General features: G+C 48.1%; 1 protein-coding gene across 9 annotated transcripts in view; it reads left to right on the top strand.

The window, feature by feature from the left end:
• Window positions 1–23,779, top strand: part of LOC105662725 (uncharacterized) — a 107,813-nt gene that overhangs the window by 54,420 nt on the left and 29,614 nt on the right. For 7 of the 9 annotated variants that reach the window (XR_013038344.1, XR_013038342.1, XR_013038343.1 and 4 more), the window contains one exon: window positions 12,265–12,367. Coding sequence is in view for 1 of the 9 variants with exons in the window: in XM_076532389.1 (XP_076388504.1) it covers window positions 12,265–12,367 (103 nt within the window). In the remaining 8 variants the exon portion in view is untranslated. Of the gene's footprint in view, window positions 1–12,264; window positions 12,368–21,421; window positions 21,985–23,779 lie in introns of those variants that run through there. The other 2 variants (XM_076532390.1, XR_013038345.1) reach the window with 2 other exon arrangements.

Below are 23,779 nucleotides of genomic sequence, written 5' to 3'. Positions count from 1 at the left end.
AACCTCGGGAAAGTAAGCACGTTTGATGCGATACAGCAGAGTTTTATTTCGACGGTTCGTTGATCGCGTAATACGCAAAAATTCGCCGCAAACTCCGTCGCGTTTGTCGGTTATCGAATCGAATGTTGGATCGGGGAAATATTCTGAGCAAACGGTAAAAGTTCTTCTCGATGACGAGACTAATAAGTCGAGAAAAACAGGAAAGGAAGTAGAGAAAAATATCGATGGATTTGTGCGGTCCCAGCAAATTATCGCGAAGGTTACCGGAGAAGGGTGTCGTGTCGCCTCGGAACTAGGGAATCGAAGTTTGTCTTCGCAGTAAAAGAATACGAGTGGGAGAGGATCGCGGCTAACAGGATTTTCGGATTAGGGTAACACGGTCCTGGTAATTGTTTCCTTGTCTCTCGGTTCAATCCCGAAGAGGGCCTGTGAAAATGGTATTGGAGGAGAGAGAGAGAGAATCGCTTTTCGCTGAAGCAAAAGGGCTGGTCATTTCTCCGCTCTTACCGACCCGTGAATTCTGCCACGAATTAACTCGCCAACCCCGTTAAATGAACGTTTCGCTCAGCTGCTACGACTTCCTTCGCCAAACCGATTCTCGCGTTCCAGAATAGTGGTATACCGAAACGGGGAAATCTTGCCGAAAACATAGACCATTTAATTTTCACGACGCTGTTCGTCGAACGGTCCATCAATAATTTCTTTCGTTTCGATGTACAGATATATTCGCTAAACGAGAGCGTAACTCGAGTGGCATCTAAATAATAACGCGCGTTGTTTCTTCCGCGAAACGATTTATATAGAAGAAAGAAGAGATTTCATGGTCGATTCCCTGGCAACAAATTGTTTCCTATGCTTCTCAACGTTGTTTTCTGCAGCGTATCGGAAAGTTGTTTGCGGTTAGTTCGGTCCTCCGCGTTTACCCTTTTTCTTCCCGTCCGACTATTAACTGTTTTTCTTTTTGTCCCATCCCCCGTAGCCCGATCGAAGGGATCCTCTTTTTCAGAGACGCGACGACGTAGCCAACAGTGGTGCTCTCGTTAGCCAGCTTTCTCAAATTGAGCGTAATCGATACGCGATCGAACGGCTTTTCCGAGAAGACGCGTCTTCGTTTTGGAGAACAACGTCGCGATAAGGGGGTTGAAGGAAGAAGGAACATAGGAAGGGGGGCAGGGGAAAAGGGAGTACACGGTAGTAAACGGTATTTCGAGATCGAACAAAGAAACCTCGAGGGTCCTTCGAGGGAGTATCGGCTGGAAAAGTGGCTGTTTCGCGAACACAACGGAATAGCGGAACTCGTCGCGCGAGCGCAAGTACACCGGAAGCAACGGGAAAAAAAGAAGCAAGGAGGAAAAGCGAAGGGACCGTCGCATCGTCGTCGAATAACTTGTACCGATCGCGGTGTACAACGTTTCAAAGAGTTTCACGGGATCAAACGATTTTCTACTCTTTTTCTCTGCTCGGCTAACCGTCTCTCGGTGATAAAACGAGTATTTTATGAGCCGGTTTCGAGGCTCGGTATCGATGACGGGAAAATGTCACGGGACATTACTCTACTGTTCTCGATCAAATAGACATATTGCTCGAAAGGCTACTTTATCGGTAAATCGAAAGGCACCTTCCTAACAGATTGGTCGACTACATTTTATCGCGATAATCGAAAAATGCTTTGTACGAATAAGACGTTACCGATTTTTAACGTAAGGTAAGAAAAGTACGAGGACCGGAGAAGAAACGAAGACGGTGTATGGAGAAAGGTGAGACGAGAAAAGAGGGAGAACAGTACTTGGAAATCGAACAATGAAACTTCGAGGACCCTTCGGGAGTAGCAGCGGGAAAAGTGGCTGTTTTACGAACACAACAGAGTGCAAAACTCGTCACACGGGCACAATGTGACGACTCGAGAGGAACAAGTCGAAGAAGGACGTCGGGTGTTCGGAAAGTTCTCGGAATTCCGTCCCTGTAATTTCCTGCGTATATCGAAAGAGTTTTCGTCCGAGCGTGGAAAGTATGCGCGAAGATAATTCAGGCGTTACCGCGGACGTGGGTCGTAAAAAATCGGGACATTCGTGTCGGCCAGTCCGTGCGTTAATTTTGTAAAAATTTGGAAGATAGCCGCACGTGGTATATCATCGTTTAACCGGACAACGTCGAACGAACGTTCGTTTGGTCATCCTCTCCTCTCCTGTCGTTCGTCTCCCTTTCCCCGACCCTTCGGTTTTTTCATCCCGTGCACCAGCCGTCACGATCGATCTTTGTCACCACCTGCGAGCAAACAGCCCCACGCACCCGCTGTCCGCGAACAGGATTCGCGTGTGTGCCCGTAGCAAACATAGGTCCCAGACAATGCGGACAGGACGAAGGAGAATTCATATTTCCCGGTTGCGCGACGACCAAAAAACGCCAACGAAAATAGAACAGAGCAGAAGAGCGCGCGGTTCGCGATCAGAGATAAAACGGAAGGGGTGAAAGAGGAGAAAACAGGGAAAAAAGGGGGTGGAGGCACGGCGCGAAAGTCGCTGCGGGCTGTGAAACTTTGGAATATGGAGACGGAATAGCCGATATCGAAGAGAGTCTGGCAACCGAGAAGCGGTGGAAAAAAAAAAGGAAGAGGAGAAAGAGCTTCCGTAGGCGGAGAAGCGTGCAAATATTTTTCCAGGCCCGAGAAAATCGAGCCTCCTCCTTTCATACTCTCGTTCTCTCGCTGCCCTACAATCTCGATATCTCTGTATTTGCCTCGCCCGCTCGTTTCGTTCCTCTTCACTTTGTTCCCCGTTTCTTTTCCAATCTGCTCCTGTGCCCGGTTACTTTCTTCTCCTCGTCGTTACCGTGAATTCTTTGAACGAGCAACTCGGTTGACGCTTTCGCGCCTCTTCGGACGGGATCTCGAGTTCCTTTAATTTTCTTCTCATCTCCCTTTACCCTCCGCGTCTCTCTCGGAATCGTTCCTTGTCATTTCGCGCGACAGAATCTTCTTTTTCGAGCACGGATTCGAACCGAATAAAAAATGAAGAGACACCGCGCCGATTTTTGCCTATCATTCGCGAATCTTCTACTCCTGACTAGCGATTTTTCCCTTCGGATGTTCCCTTTTGTGCGCGCGTCCGTTGTACGCGGCTTCCAACCGCGACGAAAAGAATCTTTGACGCGCGATAAGCGGCTTTTCCTTTTCGGCTAGATTCGTCGAGAAAGTGATTCGACGGTATTTCTGATCGGGAAAGGACGTTGATTCGAACGCGATTTGTCAGCCCCCGCGAGTATCTTCCTTTAAAGCATCGACGATGACGGACAATAGTTGGTTCGGTCAGTTATTCCTTCGTTCGAAACGCTTCGGGAAACCTAATTTCGCTGTTGCACGTGCAAACGATAGCGAACGCGAAAGGTAGACGTCAGTCGTTCGGAAAGCTCGTTCGAGTTTTCTCCCTGTAGCTTTTCTCCGAGCGTTTAAGGAGAAAAATGTCGGAATTTCTAACCGAATGAACTTATCGAACGAGTCCTCGTATCGTGTTTGCTCGTATCCATCGCGTGTAACAGCTATCATATCCCGCGGAGGCTGGCTCGATATTATTGGACAAGCATCTATCGTTCGCGGAGAAACGTAAACCCTTAAGAACTTTCTTCGTACATCGGCGAGAACGACAAAGCACGTAACGCGTCGCGATATAAACTTATTCCTGGTAACGACCAGCGACAGTGACAGCCACTCCGATATCTTTGCAAATTTTCCATCGATTCGATCGGAATGGAATTTCTCACGAATTCGATGCTCGTTTCGACTCCCTTCGAAGCTATCGAAAATTGGAACGATCTTGTAATAGCCGTACCCGCGTAGCGTGTCGCCAGCAGAGCTTATCGGAAACGTAACTCTACTTTCAATACCCCGTCACTCCGATGTCTCCGGAGACGAACGACCTTCGCGTTTATTAATTAAATATCGAGCGATATTCATACGCGGATACAACGCTCGCTAATGGAAGCGACTCGTTAGCAAGTGTCTCTCGAATTAGTCTGGCCTCGTTTCGCTTGATTAAGGACAATCTTAATTCGAGCTCGCTCTGGAAGGCGATAGTTTTGACGGGTCGCGTGTCAGCTCGGCGAATTACAAAATTACATTTCTGGAAAGCTCGAGTTCTCGCCTGGTTTCACGACGAACGCGACATCTCGTTCGAAGAGGAACGAGAGAGGAGAAGGTTTCCGTTTCCGTGGCCAAGTCTGTTACGAGGCACGTGCGGTTAATTAAAGCCCTAACCCCCCCTCCGAGTTAATTAGCGAGACGTCGATACCGCATAATTAGCGATTATTACCGTCGAAATCTCGCGGAAAGAGAACGTGTCGATGCGAGAACCCGGGACCAGCGGGTTTCACGCACCGGCAAATTTTAATTAGTTCAATCCACGACGACTTACCACAAACACGCGACGACAAGTTGTTTCGCAGCGGAGTTGGTTTAACGCGTTTCGCCCGATCGTGTCGCGTCCACGCGTTAACGCCGCGTTCTTCGATTGTACCGTATAGGTACACGCGTTCTACACACAAAGCAGTCCATCGCGCGCTAGATGCCATCGGCTTTGACGCCAATTCGTTAGATGATAATGAGCGCGCCGACGTTGGATCGCTCGAATATACTCGGCTTTCGGTTACTCGCTCGATAGGCCACTAACGATCCACGATGCAGATTTAATTAGTCGAATCCGATCGACAACGATGCTTTCCCGCTGATCAAAAGCGTTTCTCGATGGGGAGCACCGAGATTCTTGCTTCTTTTTAGCATCTTGCCTCGATTGGCATTGATAATTGAAAAGATACCTTTGAAGGAACATCGTGTTTATTGAATAACGAATAAAATCGATGTTTCTTTTTTCCTCGGCCTCCCCGTTTGAACGACAAGTGTAATTGGCTACGAAAGATTCGTTCGAACCGATATCGAACGCGTCGAATCCGTTAAGATGCGTGTCTTTTTCCGCGCAAACCGCATCGAAATTCGCTCGAGCCGCGTTTTCCGCGGAAACCGCTAGAGAAAGAAGCGAAAACCATAATATTGCCAGAATCGTCACCGAGCGCCCGATCATCGAAAACCGATCGTTTTTCCGTCATTGAAACGCGATCCGTCCGAATGCGGGACACGCGAAAAAGCGTGTAATTAATTTGAGGGGCGTCTGGGCAAACTCCAATCAAAGTGAGCAAATATTAGAAAGCATATCGCGGCATCCCGCCTCCGCGTTGCACGCCAGCTCCCAGCCAATTACTGTTTTCGCGTGATACGACGATCACACGCGCGGATAACGAAAATTCCAGTCCGCTTTTATCGCGATGTGCCAGCATTTTTCTGATCGTCGGATCTTTTGCTCGCGTTCGATTCGGGTGCAAAGCAAACGAAACGTACGAGCGTCCTTAGTTAACGTAACAGGTAAAAGCGATAAACGGACGCATTACGAGCGTGGAAATTTAATCAGTAGTCGCAGAGGCAACCGGTTTATCCTGGCTGCATTCTCCGCCATTTTCCAAAGCTTTAAAGGAAATTGTTTTCGCGTCAACGGGGGAAAACCGAGGGTTGACCCGCGCGTAATATTACGCGTGGTCACGCTCAGCATCCCAAGAGCGTGGACGACATATTTTATTACTTATTTTGTGACTGTGCATATACCAGCTGTGCAAGCATATCCCTCGGGACCGGCTGACTCGTGGAGCAGACGAGTACGCATCGATGCACGGGTAATTTATAAATCCCGTGCCACCTTAGGAATTAACGGCCGAGGTGTTGAACAGTTTTCAACCTCGGCCGTGAGTCGAGATTATTAACAGACTAGTAATCACTTTCGATATTAGCCTGAAAACTCTGCGAATTCGATACGATTTTACGTCGTCGGAATATCGCGAAATGGTACAGGTTGCGTATCGATTCGAAGCTTCGATGAAAATAGCCGAGAAAATCTTTGTTCGAAACTCGGTTTACAGTAATAATACCGAAACGATGTTAGACACGACAAATCGTTGTATAAAAGCCTCGAGAGTGTTATTGTTAGCAAGAAGAGAAAAGGTTTCGGGGGTAAGATTAAGCGTATCGTCTTTAAGATTCCCTTTCGTTTCTCGCGGAAAAGACAGTAGCGTTCAGTCACAATTACCTCGAAGGCAAAAGGATTCCGGATCCAATGTCGCTATACGTTATCCTTTATTTCGCCACGGTTTCGCGGTTATACGCTTTTCGAGGCTTATACCGTGCGACCTTTATCCGACGCATCATCCGACGAATGCGCTCTCTTCCGTTTATACATGCCGGGCTAAAACCTCTTGTGTCGAGCGTGTGCGGGAGCGGTTTCCAGCTCGTATAACGGCATCTCGCCACCTCGAAGCCACCCTCGAGCCGGCGGCAATCGTGCTCCTGAAACGTCACGGAGCCGCTAGCACGATGAATGACACCGAGAAAGCCAAGAGGGATATACTACTCGGCTTCTCCATTCTACTGATGGAACGGCTGGAACGGTTGCCACCGGGAACAGACCGAGATGGAAAAGACCGGGAGAGATCGTAACTTAAATCCAGAAGTGATCATTTTAATAGGGCCAAATTAATTTCTCGCGAGAATGCGGCTGCTGCAACGGCAGCCTACTGACTGGTAAGAGAAAGAGGGGAGACAGTAGGATGGTAAGGTGGAGGACGCGGAGAGGGGGACAGGGCGAGTTCCAGAGGGGTTGCAGAAGCGAGGCTGAACGGAGGGAGGGAGGAGGGTTAAACCGGAGGGCTTCCGTCGCTGGAACCTCGAGGTTAGCGGTCGAAGAGAGGTCGCTGGCGAGGGTTGGCGACGGTGGAAGGGGAGGATGCAGGGCATAGATTATGAGATGGGTGACATTCTCTGACATTTTAGTAATGTCGGCACCACCTAACCCACCTCTCCCCGGTGCTGGTATTTGGTACCCAAGGGGCATGCGGGCATAGTTCTCCCATAGTGGCGCCCGCTACAATTCGCCGGGCTAGTTTCTCCAGCTAATTACCATACAGTGTCTTGTGGCTCGCAGTCGAGTCGCTTTAATGGAGATTTCGGTCGGTTTAAACCGACTCCGCCGGAAGTCGATCCATTTTGAATTACGACCGTTGTCCCGGTATCGAGTAATCTCGATGCCCGAGATCGGGTCACGCGTTTATCTCGTTTTTGTCGCTGATCGAGTCGAAAATTGATCGAGTTTCATTACCGACAGAAATTTGAATTTTTCGTTTTAATTTCGATCGAGTGGCTGCTTGAATAAAAGTAACAAGTTTGTAACAGTTTGTTAGTTTCGTCTGGTACAGCGAGTCGAGGGTTTTTCGATCAATCGCTGTCAAGAGTGTAAATACGGTTATCCCCGCTGATTGATGCTTCGACGCTTTAACAAGATCACACGGTCGTTTTAACGAACTCTCGTCGAGGAAATGGAGTAGCCGGAGAAAGATGGTGTAAATTCTTTTTTTCCCCGGTATTCTATCTCTTTTTCTCTCCCTCTGTTTCTCGTGAAAGGAATACGCGAAAGTAAGTAGCATACCGGTGCAGCAACGTCGATAAATCCGTCAAAGCGTCGTTGAATTTAAAAAGCGTATCGAAACGAATAGACGATGCAATAATATCCGCGGAGGAGAGAAAAGCAATTTCCACGACGCGACTGTTATAAGCTTCGCTCTGTATCAGAAATGGAAGGACAATATCTTGACACCGCTCGTTGTCCATTGTTGTCGGACGGGTACGACTCGAAAATACGGCAACAACAACGATGACAAGAACAAAAAGGAGACGTTGAAAACACATCGGAGATGTGGGGAGAGGGTGAAGTACGCGAAGAGAAAAGACGACAGACAGAAGCAAAGGCTTTCCAGCGAGCGCATATAAATGCATGGAGTTGCGCCAGGCTGCGCTTGGCAGAATACTATTAATTTCATATTCATTCCTTCTTTCCGCGCTCCGCTTCTCCGACTCCTCGCGATCGTCGACTCGTTAACGCGCGCCCCCGATCTCGCTTCTCCGTCGCAAAATCCGAGTCCCCGCGAGAACTCGCAGGTTCTTTCCACGGATGCAACGTATACAAATATACGTACTCTAGGTACGCTTACGCGCGTTCGATGGATCGTAGACGAGATTCGAGAACGTATATTTGTCGGAACACGACGCGATTAAAGCGCCTCGAAACAGAAGCGAATCGTTGTAGGGATTCGTGGAAACTACGAACCGTTGGTACCGGAAATCGAAGCTTGCCCCTACTCTCGCGATTCTCGTTATTGGCTCTGGTAATCCTACGCTATCGTTACTCGTCACGGTACTTCCGGCACTCACCACCGTTGGGACATTCGCGACACCTATACTCGCCAACGCGTTCTTCGCGCACATGCTCACCAGTCGATAGTCGACGTACCGAAAACTCGCACGAAGATATACCGAATCGTCTGAGACGCGTTTTAATATATCCGGCGAACCTTAACGCCCGTATCTGCCGATCTAAAGGTAGACTTCGTATTCCTGTCGTAAAAGACGTCGACGAAGAGCCGTACCATTCGGTCCTCTTAGGCCGTGCTTGTAATATACGGAACGAAACGGACGAGAAACGAGGCTGAGCGAAAGAAGACGTAAAAAGAGAGCGAATCAGACGAGACGAGTTCTGGGCTCTTGTAAGTAGTTTTATTAAGGGGTTCCTTTCGGAAAACCGTGCAGGATGGTTGAATATACATCGGCAGAGATATATGTGATATCGATTACCGTTTGGGGTTCCGATATTACGGTCGTACCCCTTCGCACCCCTGCTCTGGTCCACCCTTTCTGCCTCTCTTTCTACATACTACCGATGGTACTCTCATACCCTTTGGTCCTCTATGTACGCCTCTCTTCGCGCGCGCGCATACTCGCGTACACACATTCTAGGCACTGTCGCATATTTCTCCTGTTCTCGCTGGTGTGCTTCTCCCCTCGCACGGTATCTACGTGCGCGCACACGCACGGCCGTGTGCCCGGTCGGTCGTGGTCCTCGTACATAGGGAAATTGTATGTACATAGGGAGCCAGGACGGTAGTCCAGAGGCCCCCCGCGAAATAACTTTGGAGTGGCGTGTCTACACACAGTGGCGCATGCACGTGGCGATGAAAGAGTCCTTTTCTGGCTGCGTTATATATTTTGACCCCTTAAATAACCCGGCCAGAGTAGACGCGAGGTGTCGCCGTTCGTACGACACGCGTGACGGTAAATTGAATATAGTTGAACGTCGGAAAATATTTGTACTCGCTCGTCTGTCTTGGCCGGAAGATCCGTGCAAATCCGCTGTCTTGTCGTACGGGTCGGTATATAGGTACTTCTTAACCGTGTCATCCTGGATGACGTATATGTACGTCAAGTGGATCATCGAGCGCCGCGATGGCCGATATTCCGTATTCGTGACTTCGGTACTTTACGTTACTATTTTTTCCTCTATACGTATAGAAGGTACGAACGCGTGCACCACGTTAAAAAGTTTGCAAGACTTCGCAAGACGTGGAACAACGAACGGGATTAAAACAAGAATAGAAATGGGAAAATTTGTTTTCCGGTATCGTACTTCGAATCAACATTCTATTCGCCACAGGGTAACGTACGAAAAGATACGAGCGTGATTCTCAATTTTTTATAGAATACGCCAGAGAACCGAAGTTCGAAAACCAATATAAAGCACTTTACCGTCGCGTACACCTCGTAAAATAACTTTGGAGAATCGTAGCCGAAGAGGAAGGGAAGAACGTGTGCGCGTGACAGTAGAAGAGCTTCGATGCTTTGACCCTTTAAATAACCAAAGAAGTCACGAATGACGTTCGTGTCGCTTGGGACGTTAAATCGAATGAATTGTTGAAAGCTGCCAACTTAATTGTTTGACAAGAATGTAACTGCTGGGCCTGGAAATTTTAGCTTCCACGCGTAGACAATAAAATGTGTCGTTCTGTTCCATATATGAAACCGAATAGACAAACGATTCGGCCTCTTTCAACGGACAAAATAATCGAGCGAGAGAAAACTTAGTACATTTTATTCGATAAACAACGTGGGTGGATTCGAGTGTCGAGTCAAAGTCTTTTCGTTGGTGGATACGACGTTCGTAGTCCTGGAAAAATAACTTCGGTGAATTATGTAGGTCCGTAGAAATGTTCCGAGCAGAGGATATATTTTGAACCCTTTAAATAACTGAAGAAGGTAGACGGGGCTCTGTGCCATCAAATGCTACCCCGACTCCTTGAATAATACACCGTCCGTTAGCAAAAAGGAAACGTAGCTCCAAAACCGTAATCTTCTTCCACGGATACGCAATTAAATTTTCCTCGATAGGAAATATATTTTCCACCGTTTGTTCCTATTCGTAACGGATCCGGCATAAGGAAACCTCTTAAAAAATTTACTCTTTCCTCCGGTCCTCGTCGAACAGGAACAACGTTCGTTCTCTTTACAACAATAATCCACAACGTTTACAAAGGTGAATCGCCCATATACAACCAATTCCACTAGAAAACCTCGGCGAAAGAACAATTCCAAATACCGGCTCTTTTCAAAGTACCTCGGAGACTAGATTCGTTAAAAACGCAGCAGTAGACCAGAATACGATACGCGAAGTGGCTGAAAAAAGGAAGAAGAGAAAGAAGTATAACGAAACGTAGTTCTAACAAAGGCAAGTCGCTTTTAAAACCGACCGGTAGCATGTTTGAAAAAAGCCTGGACGCGAACGCGTGGATGTAACTACTATGGCATTGTCTACGAAGCTACTTGCCATTGAATCGAGTAGAGTCGATACGCGTCTCGAATCTTCTCCATATCAATCCATCGTGTCTGCGCACTTGGCGCTCTCCAGTTTTCCATTACACGGGAAGTTGGAAGTCTAGCGGATTCAGAGGCACGAGCATCTATGTATGTAGGTGTTTTTTTTTCCTACGGTGGTGTGTTGTAGCACGGGCTGCGTTTAAAATCAATGTTCAATGCACATACGGCTTCCTTCGCTTTGTCCGGATAGCAGGAGATGGATGTACTCGTGGAAGAGGGATCCGAGAAACGCACACTACGCTACTGTGTACACCTGCACGCGCGATCGTAGATGGTGCCGCGTACGCGTGTACGTGTACGCTTAGTCTGTACGCGTTCTTTGAGGGATATTCGGACGAGAATGTGGATGCGTATGTATATATAGGGTGGCTCGCTACGACGTTGAGGAATCGAGGGTGAGTCTTTAAAGCGGCACGCGAAGGGACGGAAAACCAATTACAGATGCGACGGGACCATGCCTCGCAATTGGATCTCTCGATTAAACTTTCCTTTTTTTACAGCGCCTAAAAATGGTTTTGACCAGTTATAGATCGACACCGGCGAATAGGGACGAACAATTAGGTTATTCCATAAACAATGCCGTTGTTTCGATCAATCGAGGGAAGCAAAATTTTTACGTATACCAAAAGTTGTTGCGTTTAAAAATTTAAGTGCACGACTCGAGCAGCCTGACCTAATAAGTGCATGATAGAATCGCGATAGTAGAAGATACGCGTACGAGGTGAATCGCTGAGAATTAGGTGAAATAGGCTCGTAGACGTCCGTACAGATAGCTAAAGTTTTCTATGGCCTCTTATGCACCAGATTTTGCGACGTAGGTAATGACGCAAGAAGTAAGCAATAATCTCGAACAGAAGATCGGTGATTTTTTGACGTTCGTATTCGATATTTTATTCGGTTCTGTGGATAAACTCTAAACCGTTTATCCGTGCAAAATAACGTAATTCCTGTTTTAATGGATCAAAGCTCGGAGAACGGTAGCAGATAGCTGGGAGCGTCTTGAAAAGTATTTTACATCTTGCAACCTAACAAAAGACAAAGCCGAAAGTCGAACATTCTTGGTGCCCCGCGTGAACTTTCCTTCCCCCTTCCCCACCGTAATATCCATGCCGTCTAGTTAGAAGGCGTACGTTGTAGCCTGAAGTTTAACAATGCGGTTACAGGTGGTACCTCGAAACTGCTGCCTGCACTTTGAGGCACGAAGCAACATTATAAAGGCCAACTTTGGAGCTCGGCTATCAACTTCCTCTAAGATTTCCCTCATCGACTTTAGAACACGCATAGTATCTTGCCCGTTTTCCACTATCCAAAATACTATCGCGTCGGATTAAAGTGGAATAAATCGAAAATGGAAACTACGCGGTGCAGTCTCGACCCCTTGTAAAGTTTTCTCGACTAAATTCTACCGTTAACGAACTATTCCCGCCGGAATAACCAATTTCGCCCTAACGGATAATGTTAATTTTGCGTTGCAGAAGATACGTACGCAGCCATAGTCGAGAGAAGACGATGAGCACGGTTTCTTGCCCCTTCCTCGAGCCATCCAGTGGACGAAACGATATCCATCGCAACGATAAGGTGAGTTTCATTAGATTTCTTCGTTTTCCGGGCTGAAACATAGCCCTGCTAGACCGCAAACGCATATGCGGGAGCATTGTCGTTCGTCCGCTTCGAGTTCGCAGTCTCTCGAGATGTTTCAGCCCGCTTTCATCCTTGAAGATCCTTTGTCACACTCCCACCCTTAGCCCTTTTAAAAAATATTCCGTGAAACGAGAAGAAGGAAAAAAGAGGGTGACCTGAATCGTCAGTCTCGTTGTCGCTGTATGAAAATTTACTTTAACGAGCGGCGAGAGGACTTTTGTGCTTTTCATCGCGCCTCTCTCGCCGGGAAACGGAAATTCGATTGAGCCAAGGTTGAATGTATTCAAACGATCTCAGGTATTTACGGTGCGTCTCCCGTTGGCCACAAGGAATCGCGTCATCCACCCTCCCCGCGCATTTCCCACGGTGAATAGGAAATTTATGAAATTTTTTCCTCCCAGCGAGTTCGAGCGGGGATAGATTCTCGATAGTTGATAAGGGGATTGTTAAAGAACGAGCGTGTCGTCGCGAGAGGTAAAGTTTACAAGGTTACCAGGAAATTGACTCGAACCGATCGATTTTCGGCTCGTTCCTCTTTTATGAATCTTAAAACGACGCGAAGTTCCCCTGCTCGCTCGCTGCAGCTCCTTTTTCTTCGCGTTTTGCCGCGGCGCGATGCGACGCGACGCGACGCGATGCGAGGCAACCAGTTGCTCTTTAGCGAGATTGGAATCGCGATGTTTATCGAGTTGCTGGAAATCGCATGAAACGTCGTCGCGTTTGCAAAGCAAATAACTCGCTCGTGGACAGAGACAGATTTTCTTTACCGGATTATCGGAAAATTCGTATTTTCAATCTGACGTTTCTCCTTTTTTTTGTGTCGACAAGCCTCGAGACGCCTCTTGCGGTGCGACCAAGCTACAAGGCGTCGAAAATCCTCTCACGAGGACGCATTTCCGTGAAACTTTCCGATCGCCGGAGGCTCGAGGAGCACTCCACCGTTCTTTCCACCGTGCATACAGCTTTTTTCCTTCCTCTTCCTTCTTCCCTTCAAGTCCGTCTCTCTATATCGCCTCTACCTTTTCGCCTCCTTGTTTCTCGAGCTTTTTCCCTCGTGCCGTTTAGCCTTTCAGAGAGAGTCGGTAGCGCGCGCTCTTCTTCTCCTCTCAACTCGCGTTCTCGTCGCTCGCGACAGATTCCATCAACGTTGCGTCGTTCAGCCGCCGGCATCACCGTCTCGTTTGCCAACGAAACAGGCTAAAACGATCAGACGCGAGCCATAGAACGGATTCTCGAGCTTACGAGACGACGAGAATGTGGCGAACGAGCGACGAAGACGAATTTCTTTTCGAGGTTCGTACCGGTCGGAAATCGAACCGAACAACAGCCTGACACCCGCGGATCCTAAGTCTATTATCGCCCCAATTTTTATTTTAAGCTACAATCGTCCCAAAACGTTGTGTCACGTTGTCGTTATAATCATTTTCATCTCCAGTTTTGTGATTTCGAGTACATACCGCGTCACGTATAATACTGACATTTTTAGCACTTTGAAATTCTTTAATTGTTTCGTGTTTAGTTGTCGCGTGTACGCGCACCGCATTCAAATAACGAAACGTTCCAACAAACGAGATTTTACCTTAATTAAAAATGGCGAACCGTTGAAGTATCTCTACCGCGATACATTTATCTTTTCTTTTTTTTTCTTCTCTCGCCCATTATCGTTCCACTTTATCATCGTCATTACGCGCGATGATTATTACGATCGCCCAGCGTCTTTAGTTTCCTTTTAACGCCCCTTACGGTACGACGAATTCGCATAAAGGATCCTCGACCAACTTCGCGTTGAAAAGAGAAGAACGAAGAATGGAGGGACGCGGAAAGCGTGCGTCGATGGAAAAGAAAGGAGCACGAATGAGAAGGAAGTATTGTAAAAGATACAGAGAAGAGGAGAAAAGCGTGGAAATATTATGTGGCGGTGGGTGATGTCCTTCGACCGTGTCTTTGTCGCGTTCGAGAAGAAAACGCAAATTGGCGAACTTTGGCGAAACTCTTGTACAATAGGCTCCCAGTCGTAGCAACAATAAGCCTCGTATCGGCTTTCTAGCCTCTCTTTCGTTTCATTTTTCTTTTTTTTTTCACTCTTCTATGCATCGAGGAGCGCGTCACTTTTGCCCTTTACCCGTGAAACGAGCAAAGACGAGAAAAAGCTGCGCTCGTCCTCGTGGTAGAGCTCCCTTCGACGACTGTAGGACTTCGAAACCGCTACTTCCTTTACCCGATGAACGTGGCTCGAGTGTTTCTTTCGCTACGTGAAAAGAATCGCGTGAAAAATCGTCCGCACGTCGGCGTGATTCCGTTTCGATTTCACGTGCCGTCACCTCTGTTTAAATCGTTTATCGCGATCCGTTGCACCGCTGTTCGAGAAAATGTAGATCAGACTGCGAATTATTCGAGTTTATTCGCGAAGATCAAAGATTTTCGGTCGTGATAAAAGCGTGATGATTCTCAGTCGGTAAGGTGTATGTACTTTGCTGAAAAGAAGGAGAGTTACCTCGTGTCGTTCACCTTTCGCGAAAGTGAAATCGAGAAGAGGGAAAAATCGGTGATAAAAAAAAATGTAAGTAGACGCCTTCTAAGAGCATTACTCCGCATTTAACGATAATTGCTCATTCGCCGGCAATTCGTTATAAGATGAAAGAGTGGCGACTTCGCCTTCGAGCGGAATGCGACGCCTCGACGCGAGCGCTGACAATATTCACGGTAATCCAATTGAAATTAATTCTCGAGCGAAGGCTCTTTGTTTCCGTCTTCGTCCCCTAGCCTTCTCTTTCTCTCTGACTACGAATAAAGTCCCATAACCTCTCGTAGCTGTGGTGGTGAGTCTGTAGAACCGGAAGTGACGTGAAATATCGCCGTGCGACGTAATCGAGCGGGCCAGAGCAACGGAGATCTCTTCGAGGTTTCTCCGCTTGTTATCGTGACCCTCTCGGAGGTTAATCATGCGACCAAATCGAGACAGTAATTCCGCTGTTACGAGAGGACACTATCGCACCGCGGATTTCCCATTAATTCTCCTCGGCCGTTATTAATTATCGTTCGTTAAACACCTCCCGTTTTTGATGTCGAAGTTTCTCGGCGTTTCAGCCGTTAATTAATAATAAATTACGCCCGTGTATCAGCAAATTACCAAGATACGGATTAGTATTATTCCAGAAAATGTTTTATAACGGATAAGAATAGCTCGTAATTTGGTGAATCGCTAAGGAAACGAGGTGAAAGCGCGGTGCGAGTGTACCGTAATCGAAATGTATGTCGGTGTTTCGGAAACGGTTACACGCACACGCGTATGCGCGCCCAAACACGGTTGAAAGGTGCAACAACCTGCTAATTTGCCGCGAAACACGAGCCAAAGCCACGGTGATTCGGGGATTATCGATGGACGAATTAGCAATTGGCAATTCGACGAGACATTCGCGCGGTGGTGAACGATGACGCGTGTCGCGTGAACGAAGCATAAGACGCGTAAACGCCGCCTTCCTCATTAGAATGCCAAACATTTAACCGTAAAGCAACTTCCTAACCTTCCTAATTCGGTGCTTCCGCGTGCTCTCTTCACCGCCCACGCGGTTCACGCTGAACAGTGGCGCGTTTACCGCGACAATCTTCGGCATTTTACCGCGCGCTGTACAGAATCCGTTGGAAATTTCACCGTTGGTCGCGTATCCTTGTCCGTAGAGCGTATCGATCGAAACCGGGCAAAGGGTTAATGGAATTAAATCAATCTTCTTCGGTCCGCTAGGAGTGTATACGAAATTGTGCTCGTCACGATCGAAAAGGGTTAGCTTCGACGTTAGAGAGCGAATAAATCTGAAATGGCAGGAGTATCGCGCGGAGGGAGGGCGCGAAACCGCGATGCAGTAAATCAAAATCCTCGACGCCAGTGAAATTATCTCCGCCGTGAATCTCCGTCAATAGGCGGCCGCTTTTGAAAAATGAGAAATATGCTCGCGTCGAGTCCGCTAGATATTTCTTTCGAGCAGTCTGCGAAGCAGGGAAAGAGGAGAGATGGCTGCAGGGATGAAGTCATCGGAAATTTGTCGATATTTTAACCGGCTCTTGCCTCCGGGGGATTTCGTCTAGCCACCCCTCTTTTCCCCGCTTCTTCCCACTCCTTTCGTTCGCGAGACCACCACCCTTAATACAGTCGTACGTGCGTCTATGATTTATTGAAAGCTGGAAAAAACTCTCTCTTTCCCTCCCTTTCGACTGCCCGATTAAAAAGTTCGCCCATTACCGGTCGCGCGTTCGTCGCGGCGCCCATTCAAGGCCCATTCAAAGATGTCGCATTGTCGCCGAGCCGTTTCGGTGCCTTGGAAAAAGCTTTATACAACAATGTGTCCTGGACGGGCACATTCGGAGGGAAAAACCGCCAGTCGAGAAACCGGCATTTACGCTCGCGATAGAATAATAATGGAGTGGGCCCGCCAGACTAATACCGCGTCGCGAACAGTCTGCTGAAAATTCGTGGATCAGCTGCGGGCTAAGCTGTCGCAATGCTGCCACCTCCGAACCTGATATAATGGACGCGGCGATAAATGCGCTCGAGAAAAAGGACACTCGACCTACACCTAATAAACATTATTCCTCTCTCCTCGTCGTCGCGTAATTTCATTGGATTGGACGCGAACCGATTACGAACAAATTAATCGAGATTGCCCTGACATCGGAATCGGAGATTTTAATTAGCCAGACGAGAAATTAAGCAGCTTTACTGTAATACTTGGCTCGCGATTATTTCGTCAAGTACGACGTCGTTGTTCGAAGAAATCGCACGGTCGTGAAACGTCCAACGAGTTTCTCTCGCGTCTGGTCCGACTTCTGGAAATTCGTGTTTGCCACGATGATGAGATAATAATGGCGCGGTTGTACGGGAAGGTTGACGAGGTGGAAACAGAAACAATGAGAGCAGCGTTCACGAGGGAAATCTTTCGAAGTCGCTTCGAGTTAAGTAGACACAGAGGTTGCCTCTGCTAAGACGCGAAATAAGATGACTCGGGGCGATAGTTGCTGGATTTCCGACGACCCGTGCTTGACCTGGTCGGAATTATAAAGAAGGAATAATAAATTTACGCGATGTTCGAAGATAATTTCATTTGGGAGATATTATAAATGCGCGACGCGTCACCCGAAACGTATCTTTATTCGCTTTTCGCGCTACTTTCTGAATAACGCTCTAAAAACGCGATAACGAGTCGCTGTTCGCGAACGAACGTAGGATAAAGAGGGAAAGCCGTAGAGTCGTTGCGGTTAATTTGTCGTTTCCTCTAGCCACGTAGCTCGTTTCTCGTTTGTTTGTAGCGCATTCATGCTCGTGACGCATCCGTTCTCCAAAATACGGCGGTCCTCTTCTTATCGATGACCGAAATTCCGTGGAAACACCTCGGCCTTCTATCTCCAGGAAACCACTCCTCTTAAAAGCAGTTCACAGAGTACGGAAAAATTACGCGGCGCGGGGAAAAGGCGAGGCTCGAGGAAACACAAAGCCCGGGTCGCGATGCACCCAGGCGTCGTTTCATAAATCAAGAAACAAAGAGGAATCTAGGGGAGGGTGGCAGAGAGAGAAGAGGGCGGGTTGGCAAAAGGGAAAAAGGAGGGCATCGGAGAAAGAGAGCATATAAAGTGCCGTTGGTCGTGGTTCAGGTTGCATTGGTCCCCATTAAACATCAGCATCCTACTTTCCGAACTTGATTCCATTCGAGTCGATCGCTTAATTGTAAGGTCACGTTCTCGGACGTGCGTCAGGACCGAATCGCCGACTGATCCCGATGGGAGCTACCTACAGGATTATACAGGGTGTTTTTCAGTCGGATAATCGACTGTTGGGGAGGATGAGAGAGAAAAGAAAAGAATTCTAAATTGCTTTAGTCATTATTGTTACTATGTGATTATTTTTTCGAGATGATTCGTTCGTGTTTCAATTATTTAATACTTTAGAAGTTTAACAAGATCTCTATGTATGTACAGTGTCGCACATAGGTAGAATGTCATTATTCGACATAGCTTTGTTAGAGACACCCTGTAGAGATAGGTAACAGCATACAGGAACGTGCAGGCGGACAGGAAATCCCCCTCGTAGCACGAGTGCAGTCCACATTAGACGACCGATACCGGGAACAATCGTCCAACAGGGGCTAATCGAACCGAGGCATTTCCATCCGGCGTTTCGGAACTTCCCTGCCGCCTGTTCAGATTCCTATGTCCACCCGCAGCCCGAACCGCCGTCTTCCTCCCTCCTCTTTTCCTCCAACTTTGTTGCGAACTGCAGCTAACCTAGCCACCGAAATCACGGGACTAATCGCTATTTCAACGATGCACCCCTTCCAACTGAAGCACCGTGCTCCGTTCGTTCGCTACGCGTACTATTCGAACGCTCTTATTCTGGACGGTTCGTTAAGGACGCATTGTTGGATGATTCTCTTTCGGTCTTACGCTCGATTCAGCGTTCGCATCGACTCGTGGCCCTATTTTTTCAAAAACTTTTCATCGTTCTTCCTACGGACTCAACTTTTGCATAAACAAAGCGTTAAATTCGAACGATATCGTTTGCACCGAACAACTCTCGCTCTTTCCTTGTAATCGCGTTTTGCAACAAAGTTAAGCGAAAACTCGTTTTAATTACACCAAGAAACTCTGGTTAACTTTTGCAAAATCTTATCGCTTCAGAAATTCCTTAGGTACGGTGTAGCGCTAATATTCGCGAGCTAGGTTCGTAAACGTCTCGCGATGTTATATATTGGCGGGTGAATCGCACGAGCGAGAATTCGCGGGGCTTTGTTGCAAACACGTTGCGGACATCGGAATCGTGGAGCGAATCCCATCTCGTTCTGTTCGCGCGCGTCGTTCGAATACCCGCGCGCTCTCGAAACTGCTTAACGATGTTCTCGGATTAGACGCGGCTCGTGCCAACCGCATTTTCCCTGAATCAAGCAGAACTTGCGCACCTATAAATCACCGTCTTGTAACATAACTATCTATTCTCGTCTCCGTGAAATTTCGAGTATGGTTCGAGCTAAAAGGAGATTCGCTCTTCCGACACACGACTATTCGACACTCGTCGAAGAAATTTTCGCGTGGACGCGTTTCTTATCCTGTTTATCGAGCAACGAGAGGGAACCAGATTCAAAGCGCTCGTACTGGTCGTTTCAACGGTAGAGATCGAATCCCGCCACTTGGAAACACCTTTCCTCCTTTCTCTCTCTGGCACTTTATCGTTTCGTCGGCTCTTATCCACTTTTCTCAGCCGTCGTGTCTGTCCCTTAAAGCCCTGTACACACATCGCGGCATAGGTCGTACACGCGCGGTGTGTGCACGGCAGTCTAAAAAAGGCGGCCGGGGCCATTCGATGGCAGCTGTTCCACATTTGAAGGATGGATATTCTTCAGGCTTTGTCGCGACGACAAAAGAGACCCTCTTTGACAAAAGGCCGAGCCGAGCCGAGCTTTCCGCGCGACTCTCCTTTCTCTTTCTCTGTCTCTCTGAGAGGTTGGTACAAGCATTCAGGGGGTCTAAGTTCCATATGCGCCACGACAGAGGCACACACAGCGAGCAGCAGCTCCTCTCCTATCCTCCACCTATGCGTTTCTCTCTTTCCGATCTCTGACCCCCGTTGTGTGTTACGCCTCGAAGCTTCGTGTTCTTGTTTCGACGCGGTAGCTCGCGCAAATTCGTGTCTCTCGTAATTAGACGACGCCGCTATTACCGCTCTCGTCGTGTCCCTCTTAAACACGGCTAAAAGCTGATAATCCGTGCGAATTCTCTTCGTTCCGCGCCAAGTTAATGATAATTCCGTTGCGTCGCGGTTGGTTAGGTCGTTAGCGAAAGTATTTTTCAACGAAACGAGGTTTCTGGAGCACGCTGCTACTACCGTGTTTTCCTTTCATCGTTTACGTAGCGCTGGAATTTCCAGGAAGCCAACTTCCCGCCAGTCGACACTGTTCGGGAGTGGTTTTGTCGCGTTTCGAAGGAAACTCTTTCGTCCCCCTCCATCGTTGCTTAAAAGAGTTTCTTCTCTCGTTGGATCGTTTTCGCTATCAATAGATTCCAGGCCTGCTCAATGACCAGCGAGAATAAAAGAGATCTCGAAGAAAATCTCGAACAACGAGCGCGATCCTAAGCGAACGAACTTCCTTTCGAACGGACGAAATTCCATCGTCCTGTTTTCGGTTTCCCGTGTCCCCGCATCGACACAGAACTTGTCCGAAACGACCATCGCTCCGTTTCTCTGGTGACTAATGAATTTGCTACGAGCTCTTCTTGCTCGACGACCCCGTTTGACCCTACCGGCTTCCAACTTGCTACGAGCGTTCACGAATCGACCAGCGTGCCACGCAACCAGGCTCCCTCGACGTCTAACTCGTTGTGACTCACTAATGATTAAGTCCGTCAGCCGGCTCATGATTTCACGATGGCATTTCGAGGCTAGTCCCCTGTCTCCTCGATTGATCGTCCTCGCTTAGCGAATCTCGATCGAAAGTTTTCGCGGGATAAAGTTACTTTTACCCGATCGTGTGTAACGTCGATACGTAACAGCAATCGCAATTACTGTGGCAGGCGAGCGAACTCGATTAGGATAAAGTTACCCTCTTGACTCGTGTAAATTAGAAACGTATACGAGGTTCTCGCGTGACAAGGATCGAACGTTTTCGATCGTAACGGCGACTTAGGTCGGCCAATGGATGCGTGATCGAAATTAATAATTCCCGATCGTGCGATTGGAACGATCAGAGCCGACCAGCTGCGTCCTCTCTCTACGAACGAAAGAGAATCATCGAATTTATCGTTCTCTTTGTGGTCGTTCGTCAAACGACTAATAATTAATTGTCGAACGGCACGCGTCGATATCGATTATCGCGAGAGAGAAACGAATATGTACCAGGATCTATCGGCACGAGCGAACGTATTCGATATCGAAAGAATTTCATTTAAATCGCGCCGGATCGATATGAAATTCTTCCATCCGTCTCGGTTCGTGCAGCCGCGACAATTCAAAATATGAAATGCAAAGTCGAAGAAGCAGCGTGTCCCGCAGCTCGAAATCAATTTTTCATCGCTCGTCTTATCGTCGTAGGTTTTCCCGTGGAGAAAGGGAACGAAGCGTTGTACGGAGGCGTCGGTAAAAACGAGAGACGCCACTCGAGGGGGTGGGAAATCGAATGTATTCGCGCGTTCTGAAACGTCACGGACCGAACATCACGCTCGGATGTCTCCGCGATATCGCTCGATAGCTTTCGGGGCATCTCGGCTGCGTTCGCTGTCGGTAGTGTCAGAGGGGGGATTTAGTCCGTGATTCGATTCAGTGCTTGTAGGTCCGCGCAACAGTTCAGATCACATCGTGTAACAGGGGGAAGTCGTACCCTCTAATTGGAGAAGTTAGTGGTGAGCTAAACCAGATAAACCGATACAAGTGCGCCGCGAGATAAACCGGCTTGGCCTTCGTAATTGGCCGAATCGAAAAGTGAAGAACCTTCTCGTACACCGTAGACGGATCATCCGAGTTCCTCGAACGATCGCCGATTTCGAACAGATAGAAATATCGTTCCTATCGCACGAAGGTAACGCACCATTTCGCAAAGTTGCTTAATCGGTTTAATCGACTCGTCACGAGTCGTCCAAGTTTCGTCCTGTAAAAAGTTCTACCGACGGAAACGCGGGAGAGATCGATCGAAAAATAACAAGCTTTCATGAATAAAAATCGTGAGATAACGTCGTGACGCGACAGAGCATTTTTTAATGCATACATTAAAAAAGCAATCTTCCAAAAATCGAATGGCAACTGGGTGAACTTTGAACGAGGCGAACGAGCGCGGGATAGGGAAAGAAAAGAGAAGCGAAGAGAAGAGAAGGCGTGCGACGCGCGTATCGTCATCTCGTATCGCTCGACGCGCACACACGCCCCTGGTATGCTCCGGTTCCCATAAAGCGTTCCCCACGTGGCGTTTCAACCTTCTCTCTGTATCTCTGGCCAGCCGTGGTCGTGTTCCTCCATCCGTCCGTGTCCATGTGTTACGACGATACGAGTCGCGATGACTTAACCAGTCTGTCAATTAAAATGCAACCATATGCCACTTAAACTGTTCTAAATTTCAACCATTAACTCCCTATACGTTTGCGGCTGTCGTCGACGACCTATAACCCACGATACCGAGAAGAGAAGAAGGTACGAGTCGCGTGATCGCACGAACGAAACGCGTCTCCCTTTAATCGAAATGTTCTCGAAGCATTTGCTAGAAACGAAGAGAAACGAGGGTGCTGCTCGTTCCTGCGATTAAAATCAATTTGACGGATTATCTGGTCGCGACGATGCAATCGTTAATCTTGTTACGGCGTAACGCGCCTTCGATCGTCGACGATGCTCTATGTTCCGCAATATTTTGTCGAATGGTCGTCGATGTTTCGGACAGACGAAAAAGTCGAGAAAGTAATATGTAATAGTCGAGAAGGATTCCGAAGGTATATTACAACCGCGTGTCACGAATTTCGAACTGCAACCATTTCGTAAGAGGTCCGCGTCTTGTCCGTGTCTGTTCGCTGTCAAGCGAGCTTACAACGAAAGAGAGGAAAAAAAAGGGTCTTTGCTCTCGAGTGGCATCCGATGAATAGGCAGTCCGTTGGCCGCGTACCGAGTCATCCGGCTTACGTTCTTCTTTCGTGACGAATCACGGGCCAAAGGAGAAGAAGCCGGAGACGCGCGCGTCTATACGCGCGATGCTTCTTGTTCCTCGTCGAGCAGCCAGCCAACAACGCACCACCCTTGTACGAGAAAACGAGTCTGGCACTCGTTCGACTTTGGCAAGCGAGCGTCGTGCGTAACGCGTAGCGCGTTCGACCAGCTACGAACGAAAAAGAAAAGTAATCGTTCGTTGCCACTCTGTTTCTCTCTCTTTCTCTCTTTCTCTCTCTTACTCTGTCTCGTGTGCACGTTACATATTAAGGGACGTACTCATTAGTAAATGAGCCCTGGGCAATCGAGTGGCGAGGTCCCAGGTGTTATCTCCGCTGCCGAGCGAACGAACGAACCCCTGGAACGAGAAGCAGCCACCTTTACGTGTCCCACCGTGTATATAAATAGGGCTGCTCAACGGTAGGAGGAGAAGAGAAGTCGGTTCGTTCTCCGTGGCATAATGCCTTTTGTTAATTATTACAGCAGCCACACTTAGGAGGCTTAAAATTCACCATAAATAATCGGTGAGACAATACCAACCACCCCCAACTCACCGACACCACCAGCACCACCGGCATACCGGAGTCGAAGAGAGGAGCTCTCGTTCTCTTGCTCTCTTTCGTCGCGTCGAACACCAACACCTCGACGTCGACCCTTTTCTCTGCTCATTTTCCATCCCCTTACGC

Source organism: Megachile rotundata, chromosome 6 (assembly GCF_050947335.1).
Source record: "Megachile rotundata isolate GNS110a chromosome 6, iyMegRotu1, whole genome shotgun sequence".
Taxonomy (NCBI): domain Eukaryota; kingdom Metazoa; phylum Arthropoda; class Insecta; order Hymenoptera; family Megachilidae; genus Megachile; species Megachile rotundata.
The sequence above is the reverse complement of the archived record's forward strand: the minus strand, read 5'-3'. Positions and strand labels throughout refer to the sequence as shown.